This window comes from Puma concolor, chromosome E3 (assembly GCF_028749965.1).
Source record: "Puma concolor isolate L17-30 chromosome E3, mPumCon1.1.hap2, whole genome shotgun sequence".
Classification (NCBI taxonomy): domain Eukaryota; kingdom Metazoa; phylum Chordata; class Mammalia; order Carnivora; family Felidae; genus Puma; species Puma concolor.
The window spans coordinates 39495996-39512536 of record NC_141682.1 but is presented as its reverse complement, the minus strand read 5'-3'; the positions used below and the strand labels follow the sequence as shown (position 1 = coordinate 39512536).

General features: G+C 46.4%; 1 protein-coding gene across 4 annotated transcripts in view; it reads right to left on the bottom strand.

Annotated features, from left to right (window-relative positions):
* CREBBP (CREB binding lysine acetyltransferase) overlaps positions 1–16541 on the bottom strand; it is a 128441-nt gene that overhangs the window by 69574 nt on the left and 42326 nt on the right. For 3 of the 4 annotated variants that reach the window (XM_086692121.1, XM_086692122.1, XM_086692124.1), the window contains one exon: positions 320–496. The exons of the other annotated variant lie outside the window; for it this stretch is intronic. In XM_086692121.1, the coding sequence (XP_086548247.1) occupies positions 320–496 (177 nt within the window). The remainder of the gene's footprint in view (positions 1–319; positions 497–16541) is intronic. 4 annotated transcript variants of the gene reach the window in all.

The window sequence follows — 16541 nt, the reverse complement described above, 5'->3', positions numbered from 1 at the left end:
TCTCTGACAGCCTCAACCACCAAGAGGAAGCGTGAGAAAATCCCAGCTCTCCTGCTCCACTACCTGTCATTCGCAGGTGCGAACCTCCTCCTTGCACCCGGGAGCCGAGGAGGACTGGCTAAACCATCTCTACCTAGCCTCTGCTTGCCAGCTCATCGAAGGAAACATAAACTCACTGAGAGGGTGCTCCTCATGAGAAATACATTTTCCTATCACCCATGACATGTGTCCGGTTGCAGACCTTCACTGTTAGCATGACACACCCCACACACCAGAGCACCCACTGGAGACCACGGCCAGAGAGCCAAGGGCAACTTACCATGTTTGGCACGTTGGTGACGGAAGGATTCTTGATGTCTGTAGGGAAGGGAGGCAAACTATTGACCATGCTCTGTTTGCTGGATAACTGGGGGTTCACTCCAGGGGCTCCCATTTGCTGCCCTCCAGTTTGACTAAAGGGTTGTCCAAATGGACTTGTGTTACCAGCCATTCCCATCTGAAACAAAAAGAGGCAACATCAGCTGTCACGACACGGTCACATACAAAAGGAAGGGCCCGAGAAATGCTCCCTTTGACCCAAGAAAGCAAAAATCACTACTTCTCGTGAAACCCTCATTTCGATTATAAATTAAAGGCTCATTCTCAAGGTTCATTCTGCATGACGAACAGCGTGACTTGCTCAAGTGGCTGCACACCGAAGGCGGAAGACGAAGGAGCTGCCGGCAACAGTTGTCTGCCATCCTCTCCGGCATCAAAACGAGAACTGCTGTTTCCACCCTCCCCCACGCCCCGCCCCCCGACAGGGGCAGCAACACAGTGAGAAAATCATCCGGAAGACAAAAGCTTCCAGAATCACTGACAAAGGGGAGCTCCTTGTGTTTAATACTAGCCCACTTCTTTCAGGTTTCCCCCATCAGTTTTAAACTCCATTTCCATTCATTCAAAACACACATGAGACACGCTGACAAAGGAACAATGTAATGTCTGGGATTCACTTTAGTACTCCCATGAGGCAAGGGGTAGAGGCAAGAAGGGGGCCTAGATGAGGAACGACTGGCCACATGTTGCTTCCTCCTAGCCAGGTGACACGCGTGTGTGTGTGGAGGGGTGGAGGTTGTCACATTACCTTCTCTAAGATCACACGTCCGAATGTTCCATAAAGAAATTCTTCTTTTAAATTAGTGAAACAAAGTAAAATATACAGTAGCTGAAGGCAAGAACAGGAAGGAAGAGCCCCCACCTACGCCCCCCTCCAGCTCCAGCCGATACAGGAGTGAGCTCGGGAACCCCACCTGCCCTCCGGAGGAACGGAGACTGGCTTTTCTCGCCTGCCTTGCTTTTCCGCACAGTTCTAGCATTCTACCTATTGCCTGGGGCTCGCTCTACTTTTCTGGTATCTTGGTGCGTTTGATGTTTGGAAACTGGGAGGAAGGGGTCCCAAGGGAAGACCTCCTAGGGATCAATCAAGAAACTGAATCGGTTCTCCCCAGCAGCCCCACACCGGGATGGCTGCCTCTGTCTGGGTAACTTACACTCGCTCCTCCTACGGACCCCGATCTCACTTGCAAGGTGAGTGTCCTGAACAGGAAGAATTACATGTTATCTTTCAGCTCTAAGATTTTAGGTTGCAGACAAATCAATGCTTAACACAGCTGACCCTTTCAGCTGAAATGTCCACATAAAAACAGAAATAAAGACAAACCAGCAGAACCAAGAAGATCTCGCTCCTGAGCACTTTCGAGTGCCTTTTTCAAAGCGAACATATTCCAGTTGCCACTTTTGCCCTGTTTGCTTTCCTTGAATAAATGGAAACAAATTTAAACTCAACTGAACTTCAAATTTAACTTGAGTAACTGAAAAACAAATTCTTCACAAAGCCCAGTAACGAGGCTCAACATTGAGTTCAGAGGATTTAAGCAAAGAGAGTACATGGTAGCTCAGGAAACTTAATATGTTCTGAACCAGGTTCCTTCAGTTGTCATCTGAAACTCTGAAGAACTGAAACAAGAATTTGTATTTTCAGAAAGCTTTACACAAAATTAACTCATGTAGTAATTATTGCTTAGAATTTGTTTTACTGCATAAAAATCTACTGCGAACTCGCCCTCACGGTCAGCAGTACTTCCTGATGGCCTGCTGCAAGCCAGGCCCGGTTCAGAGCACACGCAGAGACAGCATTTTCCCACCAGTTACGGAGTGCACTCTTCAAACCCACCAATGTGACAAACGAGAAAACCAATGCTGTCGTGGAAGCTTCTAGCATCAGCAAACCGAAGTGGGCAGCAGTGAGAGGGTGGGAAGGAGAAGTAACTGTCCCCCTACTTGTACCAACCGTCCAAGGTCAGAGCGAAGTAAACACCAAGAGGCCGTTGAGCTCCCAAAGGGCTTCTGTGAGTCTCAAAGTTCACCCCACCTGGTTTGAAAAACCTATTTCTATGATCATCTTGCCAGGGCGAAAGGGCAGTGAGTAGGTGGTCTGCTTGTTTGGGTACTAGCTCTGGGCAGAGCACTTTCTAACTGGCTGAACCAAGAGTTTCAGAGCGTGTAACGCATTCTGACAGATTTTACCAGGGAATTCTTGTTAATTTTTCTTCTTAACCATCCAATAATGAAGGAAACTGTCTCAATGTGGTTTTGATCCTCACGGGGCAAGAAGCAAGGTAAAGTCAAAGTCAAAGATCACAGACAGCAGGTAAGGAATGTCCAGTTCACCGGGGACCATCCTTAGCCTGTGACAACAAACACAACTCCAGAGATCAAGCACAGTGAGCCCAGGCTCTAAGGCAGAGCTCCACCCCCTCGGTCCAGAGCCAGCCCCGGGCTGACCCTCCCCAGTCAGAGCTAACAGGGGGACCAAAGGACAGTCTTACAAAGGGCCGTACCTCCCATCTCCCCCGTCCTGGACCGTCTCAACATAACCTGGCAGAACTAACAGCTGCTCTCCAGTCCTAGCCTACAGCTTGGGGTCAAAACTATTTGCTTCTAGAGACTTGCAGATTTCTGAATTTCTGTTCCATACTTACTCTCCTTTGACCAGACTGAATATATGTGGTCCCGAATCTAGGTTTACACACATTTTTAGCATCAAGGCATAAAACAAAGTACTAAAATCAAAAGGTCTAATTCCAATTAATAAACATCTTCATATTTGTTCTAATTTCCCAACAGTTATTTGGTAACAACTTAGTAAACCGGGCTCTATTTGCAACGGAAGTTTATCCAGATCTGGTTTAAGGCTGCTAGAGAACTAGCATGTAATCTTTTCAATAAAATTCAGAAGGCAGAACAGCAGCACTAGGAAACTGTTCAATTGATGGTGAACGAATGAATAAATTAAAGCCTGTGGAATTGATGTCTACGCTCTGCCTCACTTGGCAACAGCTCACACATGGTGTTAGCTCAACTCTTTTGGAGCACCTTAAGCACCGAGTTCAATTTCAGAAAACACAAAAAATTGACAAGGAAGTATGGGAAGCTCTCCCATAAAGAAATCTCAATTAAATAGTGAAGGTCTACCATGTCTTCCCGTGAAAAACCACTCTTGTGACCAGGAGTGTCACTCATGTGAAAACCTGCTCCCTCCGTTGTCTGAGGCTCTCACCTCACGATTGAAGGGGACAGGAGAATGGCAGTCCCTGTACTCAGAAAAGCGCAAACAAGATTAGGAGGAGGAAAAGTCACTGGTGCCAGACCCTGAGGCTTACCCACACCCTACCGCACGGGGATGCGGATTATGTATTAGCTGAACCAGGGCTTTACAGCATGACATCCAAAGAGGAAATCTCTCTTCAGAGTTTAGCTCAAGGAACCTGAACGATACCTACACATGCCTTTACTACTGAAACAGTGTCTGAAGCAAATTGTGGTCACCCTGCCCGGCCCATCAATCAGAAACTGCTGAAGTCCTGAGCCGTCTGGCAAGTAGGTGAGTGACAGCCATCTACAGGAGATGGGCAGGTAGACGACGCTTCTCTTTACACTCTGACAGCCGCGTACTACAGATACGGCGTGGAAAGTACAAAACGCTACGCGACTCTATGGCATTCTTTGCCATAAATCTGTCTTTGGCACAAAACCAGGATAAAACTTGCCTTCCTGGAACACATCTCCTCTGTGTGCTTGGGCCCTGGCACATAGTGAGTGTTTAACCAGCACCTGGGGGAAGGAACCAAATAAACGAACACTCTAGGAGATCACTGCGACACATGGCTCAGAAAGAAATCCCAACGTCAGCCCTGAGGGCAGATGCGATCACAGAACAGTGGACCAGCCACCGTAGCCAGGCCCAAATGATGTCACCACTGGCTGGAAGGGTACTTCCCTTCCAGAAGACAGCCCCCTCTATCTTCTAACACTCGTCATGAGGACCTGAGCTCCTGGCTGGAGCAGACAGGCAGCCTGCCGGCCATGCGAGGAGACTATGCCCCCAGGAGCCGGTTTCACGGGAGGATGATATAGCTCTGTGTCACAGCACAGCATCCACAGGAGCCAGGCCTGCTGTAAAACGGGCCCTCTACGCTACATCCACTGGGCCAGCAAACCCTTGGCTTTGGTCAGGGCTCCAGGCATGCGCCTCCCAAGGGCTTCCCAGTGATGCAAAGAAATAATGATCTATCAGCCTAAGAGGTCACCACTGGCTGCAAACAGCCTCCTCTGCTGACCTCTGCATGTGGGACAAATATTTTCACTTTCTACTTGTGTCATGATATGAAAACTATCAACATATATTAATTAAAAAACAAGCTCGGCGGGGGGGAGGGGGCGCGCCTCGGTGGCCCAGTCAGTTAAGTGTCTGACTCTTGATTTCGGCTCAGGTCATGATCTCACAGTTTGCAGGATGGAACCCCGTGACAACAGAGCCTGCTTTAGGTTCTCTCAGTTCCTCTCTCTCTCTGTCCCTCCCCCAGAGGTGCTCGCTCTCTCTCAAAATAAATAAACATTAAAAAAAAAAAAAAAAAAAAAAAAAGCTCTGGGCTCCCAAAAAAACAGCAAGACTCTCTCCACTCCACTAACCCTGGGAACATCTTTACTACTCATGTAACTCACCTAATCAAATAAGGTAGTACACTGAAAACCAAAGAACTAACTAGGGGAGTTTAAATAAAAAAAACTCCTAACTGTAGAAATTTCTTCCCCAAATAGGTTTCTACAATAGTAGTGACTCCTTGCTCCTTGATAGGAAAGAGGGACAGAGAAGCGCTTTCCACTTAGGGCCCCCCCCCAGGCTGCACCTCCTCCCCCAACAGCAGCAGCCCAACCCCCAGGTGACAGGGCGGTGGGAACAGGGGCTAACCTCAGTAGTCCATGGCAAGGAGGGGGGCTGGGGCAGTCATGCCCTTAGAAATTTTGTGTGATATGCATTTTGGGGAGAAAAGGTCCATTATAAGATTCCCAAAGGAGGGGGGTGTCTTAAGATCCCCTATAGGTTAAGGATGCCTGCCCTAGGGAAGCCAACTCCCCACTGCCTGTCCCTCTCAAGTCTCAGGGGAGGGCAAGCTCTCCCCACATCTTACACACCCCTGCTATGTATGGGCCTTCTCCAGTAGACAGTCTCTGGTCCAAAGACATCAACCACTCAAGTAAACCACCACCCTCACAAATGAACTCTCCCCAGTTTTCACCTCCAAGCATGCTCTTTTAACACACACTCTCGGGAAGGATCAGATCATACCCATTTAGGAGCTAAAAGCCTGATGGGGACGACGCTGTGTGACCAGCTAAGAATATGTGAAAGAGGACAGAAGGCAGAGGAGGAACAGCACAGGAGGGAAGATGCTTCCACCGAACAATCTTACTTCGCGTCAGCCAGGCCTTTAGAAATGCATTAAGTGGCGACAGACGCTAAGTTTGATGTGGTTTCAATGAGACCACTGAACACGTTCTTTTTTCAAAAGCTGAACTCTGTATCCTCATACCTTGATATACACTTAAAACCACACTACACGGCAGAGCTGGCAGAGGAATTCCTGCTCTGGGGGGCGCTACTGATGCCGGCCAGGAGACAGATAGGAAACAGAACGTGACCGTCAGCAGTAAGCTTCGTAGGGACAGCTGGACAGGTTAGCATTTTCAGGCCGAAGGGCCTCAGAGAATATCTGGTTAAAACTTATCCCTGTGTGGATGAGGCCAGGTGGTCCAGAAAGGACACAGCGATCAGCTGGAGAACTGACCATGACGCTCTCCCCTCCTTGCTGAGCACAACCCATCTCCTCCGGGTACATCCGGATTGCACACGCGTGGCACTTGACACTGCTCGACAAGGAGGCTCAGTCCGCAAAGACCAGGCGTCATGGGCCAAAGCCAGCCCAATGCCTGTTTTTGAAAAAACAAAACAAACTAAAGTTTTATTGAAACACAGCCACAAGTAAGATTTCATTCTGTGAGGCAGTGAGCTGTAGTTAAGTGTATGGACTCTGGGGATATTTACCCGGTCTCAGGGTGGCTCTGCTAAGTGATAGCTGTGTGGTCCTGGTCATCCTACTTAAACGTCTCTGTGCCCTAGTTCTGTCACCTCTAAAATAGAGAAAATAGCACCTCCTCTTAGACTGAGTGAAGGTAAAACAAACTCACAAACGTTAAGACCTTAGGACGGGTAAGTGACATATAGTAAGCGCTACAGGTGTTGGCTAGGACTCTGCTAACACTGTTTGGGGAGAAATCGTTTTATATTACATACGATTTCTTTCAAAAGTCTGCTTAGGGTCATAACAAAATAAATGAATCTTTTTCAGAGAACATATGATGGTGGGAAGTTACTCGAACAGGTAGGTTCAGAGGCAGAGGCCAGCTGGAGTTACTGGCAATGGATTATGAGACACTTTCAGAGAAACATGAGATCAACCTGTGCCAAGCCCCACCCTGTGCACTTAGTAGTCGTAGCAATACTTGTGATGGGAAACTGTGTTCAAGCTGCACTTCCAGTTCTCACTTTAGACTGTTTTCTCGCCTTAAAAACACCACTCGGAATGTTCACTTCAGTCTTATGACGTATCAGAGGTAATAACAATACAACGCCAGTATACCCTAGGCCTAACCTTCCTGGGTTGGAATTTAAACCAAAACACGGAAGAAGTGGACAAGAAAGAATACGTCCACCAAGAAGAGAGAACGATGGGGCTCCCCGCTTGTAAGCTGGCCCTGACACAGAAACAAGGGCTCCATCCTGAGGTGGCTTCGACCCAGTCCAGGAGGGTCACTAGCCTCTTCCTTCACAGGCTGGCATACACGTGAAGCCACAGACTCAGAAAGGGTGTGCAAAGACAGTACAATCTCACACACTGTGAGCAAACATTTGCCAAATAATTTAAGAGCCAGAAGTATTCATTCTTTTCGAAAATGAACCAGAACTAACCCAGAGTATGGCCATATCATTTGTAAAGCCAAAAGCATTTTCTCTTGGCAACCTACCATTGTTGGGACAAAGCCAAGAAAAGCAGTTTTCATGGAAAGACATGGCTGCATTCAGTTGTCTGCTATCACCCGCTTGCTCTTGGAATCCTTCCAGTACCTCAACTTGCCAAGTCAAGAGTAAGGAGAAATACGCAAGAGACTGCAATGCCAAGGACGTCGCCTGGCTTGTGCAGCGTCACCTGGAGCAAGAGAACTGGGCTGGGGGCCTTGGGCACATGAGCGACTTGGCCCACCTCACTGGACTCGTCTCTTACAATGCTGCCAACTTGGAAATTATTCAGGGAGATACACAGCCCCCGAGTCTGGACACTTCCCTTAGACCAATAAATCACAACTGCGAGATCGGTAAGAGTATTTAGCGACTCTCATGGTATTTCACTCGGGTGATATATGACCAGAACGTGACTTAGAAACAATGGAAACTGCTAAAAGGAAGGTGATGGGGCAGCAAATCACTGCCAAGGCCTCAGGCCTAGGGTTCCATCTGTATTCACCCAACTACTCTAAAGCTGCTAGCAACAAAACCAAGGGCCTTAACACAGTTGGCCTACCTGGGCATGGCCCAACATTCAGACACACAGCTCCCGACAGCTCGCTGGCAAAAGCACCGGGCCAAGGGCAGTGGGAGACTAATCCCGGTGTTGTGCTCATCAGCCTCAAGGCTAGGACAAACCTCTCGGCTCTCTAAGTCTCAGTTCTCCTCGGCTATAAAACATGAAACATTCAGGTGACCATTAGGTGACCTTTAAAGTTCCTTCAGAGCCGGGGCGCCTGAGTGGCGCAGTCGGTTAAGCGTCCAACTTCAGCCAGGTCACGATCTCGCGGTCCGTGAGTTCGAGCCCCGCGTCAGGCTCTGGGCTGATGGCTCAGAGCCTGGAGCCTGTTTCCGATTCTGTGTCTCCCTCTCTCTCTGCCCCTCGCCCATTCATGCTCTCTCTCTCTCTCTGTCCCAAAAATAAATAAATGTTGAAAAAAAAAAAATTGAAAAAAAAAAATTAAAAAAAAAATAAAGTTCCTTCAGAGCCTAAATCCGAGGACTGCTCTGGTTTTAAACAACCAGTTCTTGATTCACATAAGGTCCACACTCCTGGAAGGCCCAGTTACTCGCAGTGGATGACAACTGGGGACTTGGGAGTTGGCAGAGCCCAGTGCTGGGCCCTGGGGCAGGAGGACCTCCCAGGACAGTGCCCCCATGAGGACCCTGTGGGGTGGCCAGCACAGCCTGTCCAGAACACTGGGGGTCTCCCTGCCACCCACACTGCTCAGGGCCCAGCCTTTCTGCACCCTCCATACCATCTCAGAGTGTGTCACACACAAAGTAACCCCAGGTAAGGGCAACAGAACGGCAACCAATTCCTTCCCCCAATGCTTCCAGGTCCAAATACCTTCTTGGGGAGAAAAGCAGCCTCTGTAGGACTGAGTATTCCTTGAAAGCAAAGGCCCGGCCCAGCGCACCCCACAGCGGCCATGGAGACAGAAGGGGGGAAGAGGTGATAAAAGAAAGAAAAGGCAAAAAGAGAAAAGCATTTTATTTTACAAAGAGCAAATCTTTTTTTTTTTTTTTAATGTTTATGTATTTGTTTTGTGAGAGAGAGCATACGTGTGCAAGAAGGGCAGAGAGGGAAAGAGAATCCCAAGCAAGCTCCGCACTGTCAGCACAGAGCCCAAGGTAGGGCTCGAACTCACAGACCTGAGCCGAAATCCAGAGTCAGACACTTAACCAACTGAGCCACCCAGGCACCCTACAAAAAGCCAATCTTGATGACGAATTTTAATTTACACTGCAGCAAACAGAATAGAGGTCTGGGCTTCCAGTAATTCACTCGGTGACCCGAGCCTTTCCCCCAAGCCCTCTGCGGAGCACTCCCGTGAGGCTGAGGAGGACTCTCCTGCAGGTGTTCACAATCCCCTGGAAAAGTAAGGCACCAGAGCACAGAGGGAGCAGCAGGCAAGGCAGGGATGCAGGGAGGAGAGGTAAGACGGGACGGAGGACACAAAGAAGGCTTCCGGAAGGCCGGCCCAGGATGATTTCTGGTCAAATTTAAAGCAGAAAGAAAGATAAGAAAGAAAGCTGACTTTTCAGAAGATCATGTTCCTCTTCTACCGTCGGGCAAGAAAACGGAACTAGCTCTTGAAACAGCCAGGGTGGAGGACCAGCCCCACGAGGCAGTGAGGACACAAACCCAAGGCTTCCTGTGGCTGCCCGCCGTCCAGCCCCACGGGCCTCGGCTGCAGGAAGACATGGGGGGATAAAGTCCTACCCAGCTTATGGAAACGCCATAAATCTCAAACCATGAAACACACTCGAAGACACAGCACTGCTTCACACACACGTGGCTCTACTTCTAACCAAACACTGAGCTGTGAAAAGTCCTAATGAAATACACTCTGTAGAGTAAAATGTTTCCAGCCATCCCCGCGTACTGGGGAGGAGGTGGAGCAAGGAGGTCCTGTGAGGACGCCCAGTTAACCCCATGCTCTACACACTCTGCACCATGTTCATAAAGGAGGTATGTGAAAGCACTTGGAAAAGTGTGAAGTCGACCTAAGGCAGTGCTAGCATTAAAAGTAAAACTCTTATTATAAAAACTCACTCATTACAGACAAGAGGAAAATCTTGTACGTTAATTTTTAACAAAAGGATACAAAACATAGAATCCCTATAATTAACAGGTGTGTATGTATGTGTGTGCATGCATACACATACACACACAGCTAGGAGAACATGAAAAAAAAATTTTAAGTAATCTTTACACCCAATGTGGGTCTCAAACTCACGACCCCGAGATCAAGAGGTGCATGCTCTTCTGACTGAGCCAGCCCTGAACACCAAACTATCTAACAGTGATAACTCTAGAGGGTCTATGGGTGATTTAAAAAAAATTTTAAACTATTTTCTGTATTATTCAAAATCTCTACACAAAGCATTATTTTACCTTAAGGGGAAAAGTTGTTTTTTAAGGCTATTCTGGACTTAAACATTCTAACTACCCATAATGATAAGATGACCCACCGTCTGGCCATACACCTGGACCTAAAATATTAATGTAAGCTGTCATCAGTCACGGAATACAACTAGGTAGATCAAACGGATTATGACTGCCAGAGATTACTCCTTGGTGGTAATGTAATCAAATTCAGCCTGGTTATAACATGGTTCTAGGTTGTCACCCTCTGCTCTAATGGATTATACATGTGGCCAGAAAAAACCTGAACAAGGGTTAGCCACTCAGACATGTACCAACACTATCCGCAAAGAAGGCTGGAAGAAGGGAAAAGAGAAGCAAATACACAACAGCCAATTAGGATATAAAAAGCTGCACACTGCTCGAATGGCTTATGTTTATCAACTTGGAAACCGCAGAGTTGACTCCTGGTACAACAAAGGCACAATTATCCTGTTGTCTGCACTCTGTCATAATTCCGGCAGTCAGGGACACCGTTCCATTCGAGCTTTGGAGAGCAACAGTCAGGAGACTGGATGGTGAGGGATTTACCAAAATGTGTATGGCTCCCAGGTTTAGATAGCAAGATGCATGTGTAAGGAGAAAGTACCTGTTTAAGGAGGAGACCATCGGGGCGCCTGGGTGGCGCAGTCGGTTAAGCGTCCGACTTCAGCCAGGTCACGATCTCGCGGTCTGTGAGTTCGAGCCCCGCATCAGGCTCTGGGCTGATGGCTCAGAGCCTGGAGCCTGTTTCTGATTCTGTGTCTCCCTCTCTCTCTGCCCCTCCCCCGTTCATGCTCTGTCTCTCTCTGTCCCAAAAATAAATAAACGTTGAAAAAAAAAAAATTAAAAAAAAAAAAAAAAAAAGGAGGAGACCATCAAGTCTGCCCACCTCTCACTAAATCCCACCTGCCTCCTAGCTCTGAGCTCTTAGCAGTGACACTCTGATCTTTGGGGACAGTGGAAGCTGAAAAGGCCACAGCAATACACAAGTTATCAGCACTGAGGGGGATGTTTATCAAGCACCCTCCAGTAGGGAGACACCGTGGGGCAGTGGAGGTGCACAGCAGCGGGGCCATGTCTTCCCGAGCCCAAGGAGAAACATAGCTACAAGGAAACCAGACGTGGGCGGGAAGCAGCGGGCACGGACAAGGAGTGCCAAATGCAATCAGAAGAGGGAAAAGGGGTCCTGGCCCGGGGGGACGGATGAATGGCTCAAGAGGTCAGAGCTGAGTCTTGAGAGGCGGGCTAAATAGTAACAGTAATATTCAACTGTGGCAGAGACTGTTCTCGATGATCACCATCAGCAAGAACACAGACCTGCCAGGAAGAAGTCTGAGTATCCACCAGGCCTAGAGAAGTTGTTGGTGCAGTTTCAAAGTCTGTCTCTACTCGAATATCCACAACCACAGGACTAGGTGACCAGCCATCTGGCAGGGAGTTAATTGATAGATCTAAGGTATTAATTAAAACGAGCACGGAGACTGGGCAAAGCAAGAGTAAGCTGGTTATTAATCGTGATGATTACTCATCAAAGGTTAGCACTGTCTCAGAAGAACATCATTCGCAAAATCGACACACGGGGAAGAAAGCTGCTGTGATCTCTCCAATCAGATCCTGACAGACTTACCGGAGAGTCACAGCTCCCCTCTTCAGGATGCTCCCACCTGCACACACCGTTCCTTCAACCCACACGGAGCAGCACACCTGGGTGCAGCCGCACCCTGACAACCTTTGGCACAAATGCCAAGCAGGCCAGCGCCTCCCATTCCACAGTCAATCTCCAAACAGAATGTGCCAGGTTTTCAGGGAAGAAAGCATGCCCCGTAACCTCCCTCATCTGTCCCTTATCCCTACGCCCCTTCAGTCGGCTGCTCGCCCGCTGAGACCACACACCCTTGCGAGCCAAGCACACGCCAATGCTCGGACTTCCTGTTTCCGACTTACATGGGATAGCACATAGGAGGAGGATGATGTGGAAACCGCAGAGCACGGTGCCATCTGGAGGTGGCTTTAAGATCTCTTTCCAAACTAGAGCACAGAAAATCTCTAACATCAGAAAGGCTTCTCTGCAGTGAATACATTTTCTACCATACTGAAAACAGACAGGCACGTACCCTAACTGTAACAATTTACAAAGTCAATAATTCCAAGACCATGTTTGAAATTGGCATTTCCTGGTATTATCTATCTCTTGTCTTGTTCTAGGATTTAAGATGGCTGGTTTTCCAGTTCATTCATCATATACTTGGCAGAAAGTCATGAAATGAATAATATGGCTCATTACTGAGGGCACGAAGTTTCCACTTAGTAAATAACAAAGCAACCGGTGCTATGAGGTTACATCAGAGTATGTGCCATTTTTCAAAAGCCACAAGCCAAAGTGACACAGTGTTATTCTAAAACATACAATAATATGCAAAGATATGTATATACAGAGCTATGGCCTTGGAATTACAATCCATTGATAATTATTTGAATCTCCTGAATAGAAAATGTCATCAACCTTAAATTCAGAGCTCTGGAGGTGCTGCTTAGAGTACTCTGGACACTCAATTCATTAGAACATTCAGGAAAGGTGCTCACTCCTCAGCAGATACCCACCCCCACAAAAGGGAATTTTTGAACACAGAGAATGCATTTTATTAAGCAAATCAAAGACAATCAAAAATGCCTGGGGGAAAACTCCATTCATAATTGAGTACATCCTCTCCCCTCCCTTGCACACCAATTTTGTAATCTGCCTTTAGTTATTTTTTATTATTGGAAGTACAATTAACATATGTTACATTAGTTTCAAGTGTACAACATATTGATTCAACAATTCTGTATGACTCTGTGCTCACTGTGGTTAAGTGCAGTCAACACCATCTGTGTCTACACAACGTTATCTCAGGATTATCGACCATATTCCCTGTGCTGCACTTTTCATCTCTGTGATTTATTCATCTTGTATTTGGAACTCTGTACCTCTTAATCCCCTTTATCTATCTCATCCACTCCCCTACTAACCTTCCCTCTGGCAACCACCAGTTTATCCTTTGTATTTAAAAGTCTGTTTTTGTTAATTTGTTTTTCAGGTTCTACAAATAAGTGAAATCATGTGGTATTTGTCTTACTCTTGGTATCACTAAGTATCACTTAGCAGTAACACTCTATAGGTCCATCCATGTTGTTGCAAATGGCAAGATCTCATTCTTTTTTACGGCTGAGTAATACTCCCGTGGGTGTACATCATATTTTTTTACCCATTCATCTAATGATGTACACTTGGGTTACTTCTGAGTGTATCTTTATTTTAAAAATTACTAAAACAAAACCTCTGGTTTCTTAGATCCAGCCACACCCACTATTTGAACCTCTCGTAAGGAGTTTTCTGATTGCATGTACCTTCAGAAGTGTGCATAAACAATAACAGAAAAATTGCAATAGAAAAAATACAAAGTGGAATTTGAAGTCATATGAATAGAAGTTTATAATGAATGAATCAAATCTATATGGGGTTTTTTTTGGGGGGGAGGAGTGGGGAGAGAGAGAGGGAGAGAGATAAAGAGAGAAAACACAAGTGGGGGAGGGGGAAAGGGAGGGAGAGAGAGAAAATCTTAAGCAGGCTCCCCACTCAGCATGGAGCCTGACTGAAGGCTTGACCCCATGACTGTGAGATCATGATCTAAGCTGAAATCAAGAGTCAGACACTCGACCACCTGAGCCACCCAGGTGCCCCTATGTGTATTCATTTAAAAAAGAAAAAAAATTTTTTTTTACATTTATTTATTTTTGAGAGACAGAGTGAGACAGGGCACAAGCAGGGGAGGGGCAGAAAGAGAAGGAGACACAGAATCTGAAGCAGCCTCCAGGCTCTGAGCAAGCAGTCAGCACAGAGCCTGATGCAGGGCTCAAACTCACGAACCATGAGACCATGACCTGAGCCAAAGTTGGACGCTCAACCAACTGAGCCACCCAGGTGCCCCTGTGTATTCTTTTTTAATAATACCAAGTTTTTTTTTTAATTTTCTTTTTCTTTAATTTTAAAAATGTTTATTTATCTTTGAGAGAGGGAGAGAGAGAGGGAACGCAAGTGGGAGAGGGGCAGAGTGGGAGACACAGAATCCGAAGCAGGTCTGGGCTCTGAGCTGTCAATACAGCTCAAGTCACAAACTGTGAGATCAAGACCTGAGCCAAAGTCAGACACTTAACCAAATGAACCACCCAGGTACCCCTAAAATTTTATTTTTAAGTAATCTCTACATGCAACAGGGGGCTTGAACCCACAACCCCAAGATCAAGAGTTGCATGCTCCACCGACTGAGCCAGCCAGGTGCCTCTAGACATGTAGATTGCTTGCTAATCAAGCAATTTGATTTCATTTATTTCAAAAACTATGAAGAAGAGACAAACCTCCCATTCAGAAGCATTCCAAAAACATTACATACACACTCCAGCACAAGGCAGGTAGAGCACAACCCCCAACCCTTAGTGACTTCCCTCAAAAGAGGGCAGGATGGACAAGGGAAGAAAGAAGAACGCTACAGCAGAGACACCCGACAGGACCTCAGCCAGGTGACAAGGGCAACATCAGCCATAATGGTAACCCGTGCTGACAGTATGAACTGATAAAAATGGTACTCTATCTCTGTACCTCTCTGATCTTCCTTCCATAAGCCCATCAGCCTGTAACCTCAGTCTTATGGGAAAACATCAGAAAAATCCCAGCAAAGGGGCACCCTAAGTCTACTCGACCGGTCCTCCTCAAAACTGTCAAGGTCACTAAAAACAAGGAAAGTCGGAGAAAATGTCACAGGCAAGAGGGGTGAGCCTAAGACATGAGAAGTGTAATGTGGTATCCTGGATGGGATCCTACAACAGAAGGGGAAAATTGAGGAAACCGGGATAGATTTCAGTTAATGATAAAAAATCCTGTGTCGATACTGGTTCACTAATTGTGACAAACACCATACTCAGAGATGTCAGTACTGGGGAAACTATGTAACTGGTAGGCAAGGAAGAAGATGCAAGGTCTTCTGTCCTACCTTCTAAGTTTTCTGTAGATATAAAACTGCTTTAAAAATGAAAGGATACTTTAAAAATGGGGGAAAAAAAACCTATGGAGATTATCTGATAAACACCAACAAGTGTTAATTCTGACGAACGGAAAAATAGGTATTGATTGTAATATTCTTTGTTCTTTGGTGTGTTTTGAAAATTAAAAAAACCTTGAAAGTCACAATTCAAACCTTTGCTACAGTAGTATTTTAACAACAACAACAAAATGTAAGAGGCAAATCACTTTTAAAAATCACATTTAGGGATGCCTGGTGGCTCAGTCAGTTAAGTGTCCTACTCTTGACTTCGGCTCAGGTCACGACCTCACGGTTCCTGGCTTCGAGTTGCATGTGGGGCTCTACATTGAGAATCCTTTTGGGATTCTCTCTCTCTCTCTACCCCCTCCCCCATCTCTCAAAATAAAAAAAAAAAAAACTTAAAAGTAAAAATAAAAATCATGTTTAAAGACATTATAATTGTGCTGGCCTCCTGCTCATGAGGTAAACACACATTTGCACCAGCCAGAAAAGTTGACTTCTTCATGGGTCTTGCAAAACCTGCTTGGCTGAGTTAATATTTCAGACTGAGATCTATAGCCCAATCAGAACACAGGCAAGGCTCAATACATATGGGTGTGCTTTCTAGAAAGGTATAAGCAGAACACCCTTTCATAGGATGAAAAATGCTTCTGGGAAATTAAGACGTGCTCTTTGAGTTACCTGTTCTATAAATTTTACAGATGCAGATAACCTGATCCATACACAGAAAATTAGGTATTATGCACTTCCCCACTGTATTTTGAATCCTGCCACCTTACATACAAAATGATGTGATATAACCAATACAAACTTTAGAGTCAGTCACGGACAGATTGTGAATCAAAGTCAGCTACTTTCCAACACGTGTCATTTTTTGTTTTTGTTTTTTATTTGGGAGAGTGAGCACTCACACACGCAAGTCAGGTAGGGACAGAGAGAGAGGGAAGAGAGAATCTCAAGCAGGCTCCACACTCAGTAGGGAGCCCAATGTGGGGCTCAATCCCTGGGATCATGACCTGAGCTGAAATCAAGAGTTGGAAGTTGTCTGAGCCACCCAGACACCCCTAACACATATCATCTTGAAAAATCTCCTAGGAGGCAAGAA